At 40.3% G+C, this 17,729-nt stretch overlaps 1 protein-coding gene across 3 annotated transcripts in view; it reads left to right on the top strand.

Moving 5' to 3' along the window:
• The window catches only part of NBEAL1 (neurobeachin like 1), a 134,322-nt gene extending 118,641 nt beyond the window's left edge, over window positions 1-15,681 (top strand). For all 3 annotated transcript variants that reach the window (XM_038421131.2, XM_038421133.2, XM_043505615.1), the window contains 5 exons: window positions 4,298-4,414; window positions 5,322-5,483; window positions 6,656-6,804; window positions 8,502-8,637; window positions 11,332-15,681. In XM_038421131.2, coding sequence (XP_038277059.1) covers window positions 4,298-4,414; window positions 5,322-5,483; window positions 6,656-6,804; window positions 8,502-8,637; window positions 11,332-11,433 — 666 coding nt within the window. In that variant the 3' untranslated portion in view covers window positions 11,434-15,681. The remainder of the gene's footprint in view (window positions 1-4,297; window positions 4,415-5,321; window positions 5,484-6,655; window positions 6,805-8,501; window positions 8,638-11,331) is intronic.
• Window positions 15,682-17,729: the final 2,048 nt, after the last annotated feature.

The raw sequence follows: 17,729 nt of genomic DNA on the forward strand, positions 1-17,729 counted from the left end.
CCTCCCTTGCAGCCTCAGCGTGATGCGATGCCAGTGCTCAGGCCTGCCGCTCCTGCTGGGCAGCGCACCGGCGGCGTGGCTGGCTCTGGCCAGGCTGTGGCTTTACTGCTCTGAGCAGCATGGTAAGGGGGGGGAGTTGGATAAGGGGCAGGGGGCAGTCAGGAGACAGAGAGCGGTTGGATGGGGCGGAGGTTCGGGGGGGAGGTGGTCAGGGAACAGGGGGTGTTGGATAGGCGTGGGATTCCCGTGGGGGGCCTGTCTGGGGGCAGGGGTGTGGATAGGGGTCAGAGCAGTCAGAGGACGGGGGGGTTGGATAGGGGTGAGGTCCTGGGGGTCAGTTAGAGGCGGGAGTGTGGATAGGGGTTGGGGCAGTCAGGGGACAGGGGAGCGGGGGGGTTGGATAGGCGTGGGAGTCCTGTGGGTGCCTGTCTCAGGCTGGAGGTGTGGATACGGGTCGGGGCAGTCAGGGGACGGGGAGAAGTGGAGGTTGGTTAGGGGGCGGAGTCCCGGGAGGGGGTGATCAGAGGACAAGGAGCGTTGGATGGGTCGGGGTTCTGAGGGGGGGTGGGAAGTGGGCGGAGGCCAGGCTGGTTTGGGTAGTCACAACCTTCCTTACCCGGCCCTCCATACAGTTTTGCAACCATGATTTGGCCCTTGGGCCAAAAAGTTTGCCTACCCCTGCTGTAAGGGGTCAATGTACAACACTTTGCTACTTTAATTGGCGTTACCAAAATATTCACTTTAAACACAACACTGAATTAGGTTTGACTAAAGAATAAAACAAGTTTACTTAAATACAAAGAAATGGATTTTAAGTGAGTACAAATGTAAGGCATTACAGAAAGAAATGGTTATAAGAGAAATAAAGATAAAACACTTTCTGGTAACTAAAACTTAACAAACTAGACTTGGTTCAAGGTAGAATTTTTGCCACATGTTCCCAGCAACAGGGTTGACCAAATTCTCAGGTAAGAACCGCTCCCAAAGTCCAAAGGCTGGTTCCTTTGTTGTCTTAGATGAGAGAGAGAGAGAGAGAGAGAGAGAGAAAACACCTGGGGTGTGTTTGCTCCTCACTTTTATAGTCCAGTCCCCCTTTGAAGTGGGTTTTTCTGAGCATTAATCTTCAATGCGAAGTTTATTCAAACATTGAGGAAGGCAATGTGGAGTCTGGGTGAAGGTGCCCTCAGGCTCTTTCTTCTCCCCTGTATGCTGAAATGCAGATTTTCCTCGTCTCCTTCTTGCTATCTTAAGGACCGTGTTTACTACTTACATTGAGGTAAACTCACATTCCTTTGTTTAAGATAGACCTGCTTAAACACTCCTGCCTAATTGGGGCTACATGGGTTTTGAATATGTGTTACCAAAATCATACAGGAGGAATTCAGAACTTGGGATATAATGTTGCTACATACATTTCACCATGACATTATTGACTAGCGAGTCACTAGTTATCAAATGGCACAAGGCATATTTAGTACAAAGATTATTACAGGGGTGTGTCGGTATGAACATGGGGTGCATTTGATCACAGTGTCTTAACTGAAGTGTAGACATATGCATAGAGACTTCAGCAGAGGTCTGCAGAGAGGAGGAAGGCTCTTGTAGGAGATCCTGAGATACTAAGAACAGAAGGCTCCTGCAGAAGACCCTGAGACAAAAGAGAAAAAATGCCAGCTCAGTAGAGCTGGGAGTGGCCAGCCAAAGCAGGGAAGACTCCAGGCAGGAATGCCTGGGAGTGGCTTGATGAAGAGCAGGGAAGGAGCAATATATGCATCTCTAACTTTGTTTTGGACTTTGATAACTTTACTTTGAATGGTCTGTGATAATAAACCAGGGTATCATTGGCCAAGAGAAAAGCTTATGTCAAATTTATTGAGGAGTCCTGAGGGGAGAGAAACTGAGGCAGAAATGCCCCACCCTGGCTATGAAGGGGATCACTGGAGGTGGTGGCCCCATTACAGTAACTAAGCAGTTAGCCAGGGGACTAGTAATGTCCAGCCTGGCACTAAACCAGGATCTTAGAAAGCTTTAATATCTGACTTGTGATTTCACAAACGGAAGGTAGATATAATTTTTAATGTGCTAATTTAAGCCCCTAAAGTGTGAGGTGGCCTTTACCAATGTTAAACATAGCACGAAATGGCAGGATCTAAATAAAAGAAGACCCCAACGTGATGATAGTGGAAAGATAATTTTATCATAAGTTTTCATTCTTCTTTATAAAAGGCAACTTTTTAACTAGGAAAACATCCTGGTTACACTTTTGAAAGCTTGGTATACGTGAAAGCAAGAGAGGAAAGGAGGAAAGTGGACTGCACACACAAACAAATTAATTTAGCAGTTGTGGCTTTTGGCATCATTGTCTTTATGCTGATGTACCAACAGGCTACCAGTTTTATGAGTTAATAAACTTAGCCCAGTTCTATGATACCTCTTGATTATTTAGGTTTACCAGATGTTCTTTGCAGAACTCTGCCCCTCAACATTCACACTGCATATATTAAGGCTATTAGGGAAAATGGAAGTGTTACAAGCTACAGCTCCTGCTGTGTCTTGTGGACAATATGCCTGATTTTATCTTCTTGTGTCTTGTATAAGAGTCATTTGTGGCTAAATCCAGCTAGCATGCTTTAATGTCAGTGCATTGGCATGTAACCAGATACTCTGACAGTTGTATGCAGTGAATAAGAAATCCTGCTGTCACTTAGCAGGATACCACATGTTTGACATGCATTATACACTGAGAATATTTACAGCTGCTTTCAGAAAGAAAGTAGTTGGCGCAAATGGAGCCAACCTCAGAAAGTTGAGGGTAGAACTCTTTCTTGTTGAAGCCATATGACTACAGCTAAGTGAAATTTGGAATTTCCATCTAACAGCAAATTCTGACATTTTAGCGTTTTGTTTTTGTGCCAAATTGGGACTAAAAGTTTTAAAATTTGAAGTTTTTGTCAGTACAGAAATTATGAAAATTTTTGATTAAGAAATGTCAAGATTTTGACATTATTGATTGAAATGAATCCCCATAGTGATGCATTACCTAATAGGAGACAGATGCACCCATTCTTCCATATGGGTCATGATCCTTGGCTGGATTACATCTCTTATAATGCATGTAATCATGTAACTCCCATGATTCACTATGCAGCTCAGACAGAGAAATCTGTATTTCTGGAGCTGTAGTCCTCCAGGGAGCCCAGCCATTGGAGAGAATTGGAGGCCTGAACTACAACTCCCTTTAGACAATGTGCTGCTAGTTCAAGGTTTTGTTGAACTGACTCAAAACTAATTGTTTCTGGTCAATTAAGAAAACCGGAATATTCCAATCTAAGTTAAACTGACCTGAAATGAAATATTTCATTTAGGGTTTCCCTACAGAAAATTGAAATTTTTGGCAAAATCAAAATTTTCTTGTGGAAAACTTTTTGGTTTTGCAGAAACTGCATTTTCCATCGGAAAATCATTCCAATGGGAAAGTCTTGACGAGGTCTACTTACTTATTTTACTTGGTCAGACTAAGGCCCTTGCTAAGACTGCTTCTTTTGCCCAATCCCAGACAGATTCAAAGGAATCCCCAGAAAACAGTTAAGCCACTTTTTGTGTGGGAGAATCCTTGGGTGGTTTAAGGCCCATGTAATTGATTCCCTCCCTCGTAGTGTTCTGATATATCTTCTTGCTTCTTAGCACTGTCATGTGTGCCTCATATTTTCAGTGTTTTGGTTGGCATTCATCTCTCCATACTATAAGGCAGAAGAGAAATTGTTTTCATACCCATCTCTTTGGGCACTTGCATGCTGAAACAGACCCCACTTAAAGTGGTTTTGAATATAATTATATTATGTTAAAAATGAAATGGAAGTACCAAATTGTTTTAGAGTGTTGGAGTTCCATTAATGAAAGCTATACATTGACAATATTTTTCACAAAACAACTTTCTATTATATATCTCACAAAGCAGAATCAGATTGGCTGTGTCTCTGTTGCCTCAGGATATGAGACAAAATTGATATAATTTTTATGCAAAATAGTCTTCACTTTAATTACGTTATGAAGAAGACTGTGAACTCAAAGATCAAAGGAATTTAATTCATCATTTAATTCATCCTTTTGATTTAATAAACTGAGGCACAAAAAGGGAAGCTGACTTAGGCGGCTGTAAATGTGAGCAACAATAGAAGTAAAGTGTGATGTTTGGCCTACATCAAGTACATCCAATGCACATGATGATAAAGATATTTTGTATGTATTCTTCAACTGTGAGAAAATCTATAAATGTATCATTTTATGTTGATATCAGGGAGGAGTTCCTGTAGGCCTGTCACCTAAACCCTTGCAGATTCTGTATGGACATACTGATGAGGTATCCAGCGTTGGCATCAGCACTGAACTGGACATGGTGGTATCTGGAGCCAGGGTAAGCATCTTCGTAATTTTCCCCCTTCAAAGGAGTAATATTTACTACTGGAATTAGTGTAGCTGGAAAAAATGTTACTGTTTCCTAGTTTCCTCTTTTCCCTTTTGGGTAAAGAGCAAGTCTTGCACCATGTCAACACACACACTGCATAATTCAGTTACTCATACTGCTCTCAGAGTAGGCCACAGCTCTTTTGCACAGGTGAATGTTTGAAGTGTGTACAACCATCCGAAGAAATCCAGTTTCCTGTAGGAATACTCATGCTACAGAACTTGTTTTCTGCCTCAGCAAACACAAACTACTTGTCTTTACCTCAGAGGCTCTCCACAGTTTAGCCACACCCTACCCTCCAACTCTATGAAACTGTTGACCTCTGTTTCCACTCTGCCGATGATGGCCAACTTTCATCACTAAATAATGCAATTCTACCTCAAGCACCTTTGCATTTTGTCCCATTCCACCCCTCAGGCATGAGGAGGCTCCCCATAAAGGATCTGCAAAGCCACTCTTTTGTCTTCCTTAAAATTTGCTGTTCTGCCATGATGTCTCCAAAACACTTGATAATGGCTACACAGGGGTGTCCTGTGACTGCTACTTACTCTATGAAATATGATTTGTTTCACTGCTACCTTTCCCCCACCCCCCCGCTTTTGTTTGTTTTTTCTCCACCTGTTGTCTCCTCATATGCTGAGACTAACTCTTAAGGGGAAAGGATTGGGTTTTTTCACTATCTGTGTACAATGCCTAGCACTGTGGGGCCCTGATTCCTGTCTGGTGCCTGTAGTTTCTTCTTCAATAACTATTACTACACCTTAAGATCTTTTAAAATGTTCTGTTCCCTTGCTCCAAATAATTACCTTATGTGAATATTACTGTGAAGAAATAACATTGTTTTTTGTCTTAACAGGATAGCACTGTGATTATTCATACTATTCAGAAAGGTCAGTACATGAGGACTTTGCGACCACCGTGTGAGAGTTCCCTTCTGCTGACTGTTCCCAACCTGGCTGTATCCTGGGAAGGACACATAGTTGTCCACACCAGTATAGAAGGAAAGACTACTCTCAAGGTACTTCACAAGTTTCAACCCAAGGTCATAGAATGCTGGTGTATGTTTTGCTGTAAAAACTAAACAAATGTACCAGTTTTTTTTGTTTTGGGGGGGTTTTTTTTGCAGTAGAGCTAGTTTCTTAGGAAATTCTGTGTGCAAGCTGCCCCACAGATACACCAATGTTTCTCAAAAATTGAGAGGGACAACCTGACCTAGAGGGACAACCTTTAGGGTTCATGGTGTAATTCATTCTCACTGCCTATTCAGTGTAGGGATGCCTCTTTTGATGAAGGCTTGTGTAATTGCGCTAAGAATTGGAAAGAGGTGTGTACCTAATGTTAACATTCTGCGTTTGTTAACTTTCAGGACATGCTGCAAGGCCCAACTTTGCTCCTTGCCCTGTCGGATTTGGGAGGGTGGGTGAGGCTGGGAAGGGGGACTCTCGTTTGTTTGGTGGGGCTTATTAATTTTTTGTTATATTCATGTTGCTGCTGGGGTAGTGCTATCTGTGGATGAGTGCGAGAGGCTGTTTAAGTATGAATGTATTTTTAAGTTTGTCAAGCATGCCCATAGATCAGAATGTAGTGCAGTAAAAATATAAATAAATACAGGTTGAACCTCTCTAGTCCGGCACCCTCGGGACCTGACTGGTGCCGAACCAGAGAATTTACCAAACCACGGGAGGTCAACGCAGAGTGCCAGTGGATTCCCCAATGCCAGCCCCAGCTGCCAGCCCCTCGCCCAGGGTCCCAGTCACTGGCCCCAGGTCGTCGTCCTCCCTCTTGGAGCTTGAACGCCGCGAATCAGCTTTTTGCGGTGCTCCAGAAACGCTGGGAGGGAGAGGGAGGAATTGGTAAGCACAGGGCTGCTGGCACACAATAAACATAGGGGGATGGGGGAGCTTGGAGCCAGTGGATGCTCTGCACCCACTGATTTTTTTCCCCGTGGGTGCTCCTGCCCCAGAGCACCCATGGATTCAGCGCCTATGCCGGACCACGGACGTTGCTGGACCAGGGAGTGCTGGATTAGAGAGGTTCAACCTGTACTTAATTCTACAAACTGCCATCAGATACCAACAGCTTTAGTTACTACCAACCTTGGCTAAATTCCTATTAACAAGATGAATGTATAAGTAATAAATCCTTAATCCATTCAATCCTCCATGAGTAATTTCTTTTTAATCTCTTCAGGATAAGAATGCATTGCATCTCTATTCTGTGAACGGGAAGTATTTGGGCTCTGAGAGTCTAAAGGAGGAAGTGTCAGACATGTGTGTGACTGGCGAATATATTGTGATGGGGAGCCTACAGGGATTCCTTTCCATACGAGATCTCTACAGGTAACAGACATCAGTTGATTATCACTGCAGATAAGATGTACTGCACCAGCATGATCGTTTATTTACATATAGGTATTGGTGTATGATGTGGAAATCATGAAGAGTGTGACTTGTCATTCTTTTTCAAAAGAGGTCACAGATGGCTATTCTCTCATTGCCCTGTCCCAATACTGGAAAATCAATTTGCAAAGGAAATACAAAATTACAGCCGAGTCCCTTATTCTCCAGGCCCCTATTTGGATTATCTGGACACCGAAGGGCAGAAAAGACCTATTTGTCAGCTGGAAATGCCACTTCTGGTGCATGACTGCACTGACAGCCCTTATCCCAGTACTGGGAATGTCCTTCTCAATATCTGGGAAGGGACAGAGTTGGATGCAGACTTGGGGCTTGATCCAGCAAGATACTGAGTATCCGTGAGTCCCATCAAAGTCAGTGGGAGCTGTGGGCTCAGCTCCTGGCAGCATCAAGCTTATGGTGTGCAGCTGTAACTTCAGTTTAAAATCCCCTCTTCTTTCTGCTATGCAGATTCACTGGCCTTTGCCTCCAGAAGGAGGAAACATACCTGCTACAGGGGTAACTGTAGCACTAAGTCTGCTCTCCTGTTACTCTACTCTTTCTTTACTGATTCTGTCCCCAGTGCCACAACCCTGTTACTAAGGCTATACCTTGGGGATGGGATCTGACCCTCTATGTCAGGGGTGGGCAAACTACAGGCCATAGGCCAGATAGTCCCACCCGCCATTTTAATCCGGCCCTTGAGCTCCCATGCGGGAGTGGGGTCTGAGGTTTGCCCTCCAGCTGGGAGGCAGGGTCAGGGGGCCACTCTGCATGACTCCTGGAAGCAGCGGAATGTCTCGCCTACAGCTCCTATGCTTAGGGGCAGCCAGGGGACTCTGCTTCGCGCACTGCCCCCACAGGTCCCATTGGCCAGGAACCACGGCCAATGGGAGATGGGGGTGGCGCCTGCAGACAGGCAGTGTGCAGCAGAGCTGCCTGGCAACGCCTCCACGTGGGAGCCAGAGTGGGGGACATGCCACTGCTTCCAGGAGCCACTTGAGGTAAGCGCCACCCGAAGCCTGCACCCCTGAGGCACCCCCTGTGTTCCAGCCCTGATCCCCCTCCTGCCCTCTGTCCCAGCCAGGAGCACCCTCCTGCATCCCAGAGCCTGCAACACCCCACCCTGCCCCAGCCCTGATTCCCCTCCTGCTCTCTGAACCCCTCGGTCCCAGCCCGGAGCACCCTCCTATGCCCTCCAAATCCCTCAGTCCCAGCCCCACCCCAGAGCCTGCACCCTCAGCTGGAGCCCCCACCCCTACACACCCCACTGCCCCAGCCCAGAGCCCCCTCCCACACCCTGAACTCCCCATTTCTGCCCCCCCAGCCCACATCTCCAGCCAGAGCCCTCACCCCCTCCCGCATCCCAACTCCAATTTTGTGAGCATTCATGGCCTACCGTACAATTTTTATACCCAGATGTTAAAAAGTTTGCCCACCCCTGCTCTATGTGAAAGAAGTTCACTGTAACTTGAATTATAGTGTATTGAAACAGATTGGGATTTACAGTGAAACCCTGTTTTTTAATGCATCTGAGTTCACTCTCAGTGAGTTTAGCTGTAGTATGGCTCCGTCCATTATGTATAATGGATAGCAGTTAAATATTCAATGCATTTTTTGTGTGGTTTTGCTTATTTCAGCCTGAATCTCAGCATCTCCCCCTTAGCCATGCGACTGCCGATTCACTGCATTTCTGTTACCAAAGAATACAGCCACATCCTTGTAGGCTTGGAGGATGGCAAGTTGATTGTCGTTGGTGTTGGCAAGCCAGCTGAGGTAAAACCCACCATCAAGAACTTTGTCTACCGAACAGTGGGAAATTCACTTATTTCTGCTTTCCAGTTGAGCAAGAGGTCTCCTCTATGGCAGGGCAAACTTAAGAGGAAGTTTGAGTTTTCAGGGGGGAAGAAATAATTTTTGAGACGGCTCTATGCATAGAGATTTCTCTATAAGAAATGAGCATATAGGGAACGCAGATGGGGAAAAAGCAGATTCAGTTGGACTAACCTGCAGACTTTATCACAGTCGAATAAACAAGAGGACAGAATAACATTTTCTGAATGTGCTAGTGTTGTCTGTCACTTCTCAGAAACAAGTTCTGAATAGTATGTGATACCTTCGTTATAAATGATGAAGTAACTTCCCAGAAGAAAATTGGAAACAAAAAAGAATGAGCTACTTTCTTTTAAGTTTTGGCTTTTGTCAGATATCCTTTACTATATGTTGCCTCCCTTTTTGAAAAATTCCATATTTCTCACCATTCAGACTCTCTCACTGTAACTGCACAAAGATACCCTGTGTAGCCTCCCCTATGCTCTGTGCTCCTTACGGTGGATGTAAATTTGTAGGTACTGCATATGCACTATCAGTTACAAAGCATCCGTATGTAAAATAGCAATACCCACTTGTCATGTTAAAACGGGTTTCACAGTAACTACTACTTGTAACACCTCTGTCAAAGTATTTCACCAATATATTATGGAGAGGCAGGGTTAGGCTTTCTGATATACTTAGGCTACAGTATATTTTAAGTTGAAAGCTCCTATTGTTAACTGTTACAGCCAGAAGGGTGACTTAAATTAAGGAAAGCTCTGCTTGACCTTCAGTATTTGCTAGAAAAGTAGGCATTAAAGTAACATATATTTTATTAATTTTGAAAACATACTGGCATCTTGGTTCTAAGTATCTGAAATTTTTCTAGTTAAGGAAACATAGAGTTTACTGAAATATATCCTGCTTAGGATCTTCATAGAATGAGAGCCTGATCCTGCTTCTATTAAAATCAGTGGCAAAACTTCCAGCAATTTCAAGTTAAACAACTTTTTCTATTATAGAGTTAATGGATAGCTTCTTGTGTTGTAAATAAGAGACTCTTGTGATAGCTTTTTAAAAATCATCAGTCTTTTATAAAGATTTTCCAGTCTTAGAAAAACTTTGCTAGGCTAGAATTTGTTATTCATTATCTGAGACTTAAAGTAAATTTAAGAACAAAGAAATCTGACTTCCCCACTGTCCTGTGTTCCTAGGGTTCGATTCCTCCTAAGGATATGCAGGTTTTTTCCACAGCTTTATTGGTGTTTTCAGTTTATAATTCAGAGAATTTGGAGGATTAATATCTGTATAAACAGATTAAAAAACAATAGAGCAACATTTATCCCATATTTTCCTGTTTCCTCCGATTTGTAAAAATCATTTTATTGTGTTTAAAAGGTATTAACTGTTTTGTTTGACAAGTAAAATATGGAAATAAGAAATTAAGGACTTCCAAATTCCTCCTACAGAAGGTACTCTGTTACGAGTTGGGCTTCAGTGGGGATACTATATTTAGCCTTAGAACAAATGGAGATTCTTTCTACATATTTTATTGAACATAATAGTAAAGTGCTGTCGAGAATAAGGTTGACATTTTGTCTTTATGCTTTGACAATATAATCAGAGACGGAGTACAATGAATTTGTGTTCTGGTTTAGAAAACTATATAGTTGCTTAGAACACTGCAGGATCGTTCCCTGTTCGAGATGACACCACTGATGATTTGTTGGATTCTGTTTAGCTGCTCAATATATAGTTACAAAGTGCCAGACTTCTGACGAGAAACTTAGTTTCTGAAATGAGTATCAGAAACTTTTTCTGAACTTTGTGCCATTAAAGGATGATTTTCTTTAACCATAAGGGATTTTATATTCTGGTCTATTGCCAGAATAGGATCACCACTGGTCAATCCCAGGTCTGCTAGTTACGAAGTTAATTGAAACAGTTTCTGACAGAATACTGTCAGATATTCAAATACGATACAAATTCTCTAGATCCATGATTTAACATTGCCTTTGGTTACTTGTCACTTTGAACAGCTTATTACTTGTCTTTACTTACGGAATATTCACTGTAGACTACATTTGTTTAATAATTCTTGCACTGAACACTTCACCCAGGCTCAGTGGAAGTCTACAAATTTGGCATCATGAGAACTCCTCTCCATCTCTTTTTCCCATTTTCCATCGCTGCCCTGCAATAGTCCATCACTTACAGGACGTTATCAAGTACTCTTCATTTCTAGTAATTCCCTCTTAAAATAAAATGCTCTTCCTACTAATTTTGTTCATTTCCACTTGGCAATCATTTTTTCTTTTTAACAAAATAGCCATTTAGAATCTAGAACCACCTCCCCACAAAATAAGAACAATTTTAAAGTAGGTAAAATATTAGACTTAACTTGCCTGACAGTGTCCATTTAACTGTTCAAAAGTGGAAAAGATAATGATCAACATTTGTCTTTTTGTTCTTTTGTGCCAATCCAAAAATCATCCCAAAATGTTACCTTTTTTGTTTGTTTCTGTTGGTATAATTTTGTGTTTGTTCAGTACCTTTTATTGTCTGCACTTCTCCAGAATCAATGTCTGAAGTTCCTCTTTTAATTTATCCCCCTTATCCCTTCCCCCTCCTTTTGTTTCTCTGGATTACTTTAAACAGATGCGCTCAGGTCAGCTTTCCCGAAAGCTGTGGGGATCAAGCAAACGGCTCAGCCAGATTTCATCAGGAGAGACTGAATATAACACTCAAGATTCCAAGTGATTGCTGCTTCTGAATTCTCTCATGGATTCCAGAAATTTATTTAGTCTTTTGGTCACTCTAAACATATCTCTCAACTTTCTGATGAGTGTTTCAGGGACTTATCCTTGACAGTCAGTTGAAGACCAACATATGGTAGAGGTACAGTAATTATCATATGCAAACATGCAAATTAACCCACAATTGGTTTTATTACTTTTTTCCTAATCACATTGATTTGATAGCAGTGGCACTCTTTCTAGATTATATGCTGGAACTGAGTTTCAGAAAAAGACCTTTAAGTGCATTAAAACACAAATGATATGATATATATACAGGTGAATAATGCTAGATGTTCCTCTCTTGCTTGGACGATATTAACTCAAATTCAAGGAAAATATCCCATTCTCATTTACATCTTTGTAATTCCAGGATAATATACTGAAAATTCCTTCAATTGCAAATATACTGATAAAATTCAGACAGTTGAGAGTTATGACTTCAGATATATTCTTCAGACCAATCAGCTTGCTGTGTACTACTGTAAATGATTATAAATAATCCTCTATTGCATGGCTCCTGAGAAAATCCCTTTTAGACTGTTCTGCAGGGAGCATCTCAATGGCATACTTGATTGTCAGAAATTGTTTAACTGAAGTACAACAATGAATTATAACTTCGTAGGAATTGGAATATGGTGAATATTTGCTGCAGAACATTCTTTGTTTGGCATAGCAACACACACATTTAGAAATCTTACAAGTTTTAAGGCCTCGTATTAATACAGAGGGAATGAGAATCACATTTCCATGTCTGTCAAGATTGAGTTGTTCTGTTTCATTAATAGCATAATTACTGCAAACCAAAATGTCTAATTTCTAATTAAGATGACCTGAAAAACTTTGCATCATAATTTACATTTACCATACCTTGTTTCTTGACTCTGTATTTGTCAAACAAGTAACCTGGTTTAGCCCTATTCATATACCTGGAAATGTAAGTAGAAAAATCCAGGTACATATGTGGGAGAGGAAGACATCACAGCCCTGCATATAGTATAAACAACAAAAATAGTACTCCAAAGCTCAAGTGGGAAAACCTTACCTTCAGGGCAAAGGGTTAATTTTTTGGGGAATAAGACTCTGAAAATATTGTTCCCTTACATCTTTTGTGGAAGTGGTAGTAATTGAAAACAAGATTTGTCTGTTTCCAGTGCAGATACAGAGTTGATTTAGTTAATATTTCTCAGACACCTCTCCCCTCTTCTTCCTTATTTTATTACTTATGGAAGTGAGTATGTGTTGTATCTTTTCTAAATAGTGCCAGATTTCCCCTAGGATTGGGGAGTTGTTGAACTACCGGAGGCACCCCATACCGTGTAATCTAATTTCATTCACTTTTAGTGCAATATTTCTTGATTATCTAAAGAAGTAGTAATCACTCTTTCCAAGGCACATTTTTCTTAAACCAGCTTCCCATTCTTAATTTCATAAAGAAAGTAATGACCCTATATCATGCTTTTATACACTGAATATTTTAATGACCTTATTACTAACTAATCTAAAAATACTGTGTTGCTTGTTTTAACCATTACTTCCAAATTATATCTGATCAGTGAACAAATGAGATGAGATTATGTATAACTAAAACACTAATCGCTGTGACAGATCAAATCATCTGGAAATGATGGGGAAATGGAAAGATTTCTCTGTGGTACTTGTCAGTATGATATTTAACCCCATTTCTCTCTGTCACTCATTCCCTCCCCCCGCCTCCCCACTTTGCAATGAGTTATGGACATGGGAAGAAAGTCTACATGGAAAAAAAAAATTAACTAGTTACTGATACAATAACAATACCAAGGATAGTCTGGAAGTATTAAGTGTATGTGAATGTGAAGTAGATTTGTCTATTGTAATTTCAAAAGTAAGAGATTTTGAAGAGTTATTGAGACAGAAGTTTGGAAGAATCACAGTTTTGAATGTGATTTTATTAGAGTTAAGAGGGGTTATAATGAATTTTCAAATGAATTTGCTTGGGAGTAGTGTGAGTGATGGTTTTATAACTGTACATTTAAGATCTTAAATGTGTATATTTGGAATTTTTTAAAATTGCAAGACTGTTTGACTAGCAGAATCAAAGTGGAGAAATTTAGAAAGTTAATGTTCTGTGTAATGCTTGGCCAGAATATAAGTCTTTCTGTTGTCATTTGTGCAGAGAGGTTCACATGTAAGTTTTTGAAAGAATCTTTATTTGTATTAGGTATTTTATGTAAAAGTTTTAATTTTTGAACTGGTGAAAATTTTAGCATTTGTATCCATGTTAAGAAAATCAGGGAAACTGGTCAACCTCCACAAAATGTAATGTGGGTTTAGAAATTGGAGAGATGCGGGCATTTGTATTAATGATAATATGAATATATAAAACTTTAATGCAAGGATTTCGGTGCTTTACAAGCATTAGTTAAGCCTCACGAATGTTAGCTACTGGTATAAATTAGAGTTGCCCTCATAATGCTCTGTCTTGGCGCTAAGGGACCAACCCTTCACAAAGCAGCAGCAACATCATGGGAGTACAAAGGTGAGTGTTAAATCACATTTACACACTACTTGCACTTTGTGCAGTTTGGCCATAGCTGAGCATCTGGTCCCTTGAGAATGAAAGGTGCTACTTTTACAAATTTCAATTTGTCTTTTCGTGCACCAGCAGCAGTCAGTTTTCTTAGCTACTCAATAATGTCTGTCTGCAAGCAGCACTATACTTTGCTTAATCTGTAAAAGGAAGCTGTAAATAAAAGATGTAGTTTGTATGTGAGAGCTATAAGTAAGGAAGAATTTAGCTGGTGTTCCACTTGTTTTTGTTTAACTTATTTTCTTTCGATTTTTCTTGCATTAATTATACAGGTTTTTTTGTAGTTGTCTGAGTTGTGGCTGGTTTGGAGTCCACACTGAGCAGTGGACACGGAATTAGTGCACTGCACTTCTTCTAAGATTTAAATTTTTACTTTTGATGACTCTTCAAGCTAATAGTGCTCTTGGATACCATCCCCTCTGCTCTTCTTGTAGAGGAAAAATAGTTATCAAAATACAAGTTCTCTTTAGTCTTTTTACACTACAATTTATTTATTTAACTTTGTTTTAGAAAGTAAAGCTGTGACATGACGCAGTTCTGACTATGAATTCAGATCACGCTAGTCTGAATACATAGTTGCTTTATAACACTAAGAATTTTTCAAGGCCCTTTTGTAGGTGTTCTGTCTTTTGTTTAACCATTGGAGGCCACAGTGATACCTATAGAAACTAAAAAATATTGCTCACCTGTGAGGTGGACTTAAAAGGAAAGTTAAGTCAGCACTGTAAACATAAGTATTTAAAAAAAAAAAAGCTGAATATTGACTCATCTCCTAGTAATTTATAAACTGGATTCAACAGTTAGCAGTATTCAGTAACTTCCACTTACAGTTTGGGGAAGTGCTTAGAATAGTTTTGGCACCTTAGAGACTAACAAATTTATTTGAGCATAAGCTTTCGTGAGCTGTAACTACAGCTCACGAAAGCTTATGCTCAAATAAATTTGTTAGTCTCTAAGGTGCCACAAGTACTCCTTTTCTTTTTGCGAATACAGACTAACACGGTTGCTACTCTGAAACCTAGAATAATTTTGTTTCCAATAAAATTTTTGTTAGATTATCAATGTTATCGATTAATGTTGCAAGCCTCAGTGGTGGTAATTATTTTTGGTAGTCTTATTTTTATGTACTGTGAAGAATTATCTAATATCATAGTAAGTGTTCATTTGGGAAATGCCAGCATTCAAAGAGTTATATGATCATTGTCCAAGTTAAGGACAAAAAAAAGTATGTGGGTAATATTGCATCAGTATAATCTTTATTTTCTGTGTATCATACTCATCTTGTGCAATCTTTGAAACTTTATCTTTTCTATCATCCACCTATCTTCCCACCACCAGCACACACACACAAAAACCCCATTTAAACTATCTTTTTCCTCTTATTTAAAATGTTTGGGGGGAGGCCTTAATTCAGAAAGCACCCAGTAAGATCTTTGATTAATCTAGATATTCATCTAAGCAAAGCTTTTCTTCAATACCTGCTTTAACTACAAATATTATAAATTTTTAAATGTAAATGGCATATGGGCTTTTAAGTAGCCTACTGAATTGACTATTTTGATAAGGAGCCTCTTTAATGTCTTAAAAATCAGAGTTCTCCTGCAATGCAAAGGATTAAAACAATAGAATTCCATCCCCTTTAAAAAAAAAAAAAAAAAAAAAAAAAAAAATTCGGACAATCTAGGAAGGGATAGTCAGTGAGTGATCTCCCATTACTCTGGGTTAAGATAGTTGTGTCTTAATAGAATTCAGTGGGTGTTGGCCATCTAACTCCCTTAGGCTCTGATGAAAATCCTACCCATTATCTTTAAATGTTCTTTCTTGAGATTTCATATATAGCTATCATCCACTAGAAAAAGGTTTCATCTTGTAGGTTACTTAGTTGAAGAAGTATGTTTATGTATGGACTACAGTACTGTAGAGTTTGAGACTTGGTTAAATTTTTTTCTTCTCAAGGGCTATATTAAAAATCTGATCTTTTATTTGGAGGAAATGCTAAGACTCTTTATTAAATATACTCAAAAAGAGAAGGAGTACTTGTGGCACCTTAGAGACTAACAAATTAAATATACTGTTAGGCCTGATCCTGTGAACCAGCTGAAGGCCCTAATTCTGGAAAGCACGCAAGTGTTGCCCCGAAGGGGAATGCTTTCCTGAACCAGCTCATTGAGCTTACTGTTATAACTGCAATGGAATGACTCGCAGGTGTGAGCAATACATCAGTTCATGTTCATAGGGTTGGGCATAGATTCTGTAAACATCCGATTAAATTCTACAAATCAGTAATCTTGAACAAATCTATAATCTCAGGTTTGATTAACAGAATGTACTAACTATAGGCTGAAATGTTAATAGTTCTATACTAGCTCAGTATTAAGAGGGTTAAGAAGTTTGTAGAAGAGGTGATTCTTAGAGCATTTACACTTCACAATACTGCTGTGCAAACTGGGCTATTTTAATCCATTTTATTGAGTCTGTCATTCTTTGTAGAAGTGCAGTCATGGGTGGCTATGTAACAAATAATTAAGATCCACTAGTTTGAGACGTAAATACAAAGAAGCTACTTAATCCCATGACAGGTTGTAATGCTTTATAGATGTAGTTTTAAAATTTCTTCTGCTGAATCTCAAGAGTTGTATTCAGTATTAAAGTGAACTTCCTCCTTGTTTTGGTGGTGTAGCCTCTTTGGATGCCCACACCTGAACCAAACGGAGGCAATATAGGTGGGGAGTTCAGTGGGTGAGTCTATGCATTCTGAGGAACTCAGTCTCACTCTGTAGTCCTCACCTCTTCTAATAATTCTTGTTAGCCCACTCTTCCAAAGGCCTGCAGTCCCCTGCCAGGCTACTGCAATTCAAATTAGGTAGCGGGAGTGTACAGCTACTGCAATAGGGTTGACCTCTTCCGTTGGAGCCTAAGCACCTTTCCTTCAAAGCACCTTAGCATCACTGACCTCGGGACTGAGTAGAAGAAAGCAAGATAACCTAAAAGGTCTATTTTGTCCATCCCAAGGTGTCGTCCAGAATTGTTCCTTGCACTAAATTTAGGGTGCTTGGTGTAGCTTACTTTTAAATGTGTCAGGTGCTAGGGTTTTCATTTCTACTCTTGGAAATAGCTCTACAGTCTAATAAACCTGATGCTTGAGGAATTATTGCCGATATTTAATCTAGACTTTCCTTTGTTCAATTTCATCTCCCATCGAGCTGTATCCCCTTGGAATACTGCAGGTGTTTTCTTTCACATACTATATTTAATTGCCAAACTGTGCATGTATAATTTCTTCAGTCTTTCCTCTGAACCCAGGTCCTCTAGCTCTATTTATGCGTTGCTTCTGTCTGGATTCTTAGACATTTCTGGTGCTCAGATGTGAATGATCTGTGGGGTATTGTGACTAGTGTATAGAAATCCTACTGGCTCTGATATTGCAAACTCATGTCTAATCTACTGTCCACTATTTCTAGCCATCCTTCCAAAATGCTGGGCAGAAAGGGTCTGTTCCGATCATATTTCCAAACTATGGGCGAGGCTAGATATAGGGTTTCCTGTTTTAAAATTTGACCTCACCCAAGCAAGAGTGTGAGATTAAATATCCAATAATTGGGGAGGGAGTAGCAGTGGTCAATTTTTTAATATAACAAGGAAAATTTTCAAATACCAATAATGAATTTTTATTCCTAAACTGAAACCAT

The sequence above is a fragment of the Dermochelys coriacea genome, chromosome 11 (assembly GCF_009764565.3).
Source record: "Dermochelys coriacea isolate rDerCor1 chromosome 11, rDerCor1.pri.v4, whole genome shotgun sequence".
Classification (NCBI taxonomy): Eukaryota; Metazoa; Chordata; order Testudines; family Dermochelyidae; genus Dermochelys; species Dermochelys coriacea.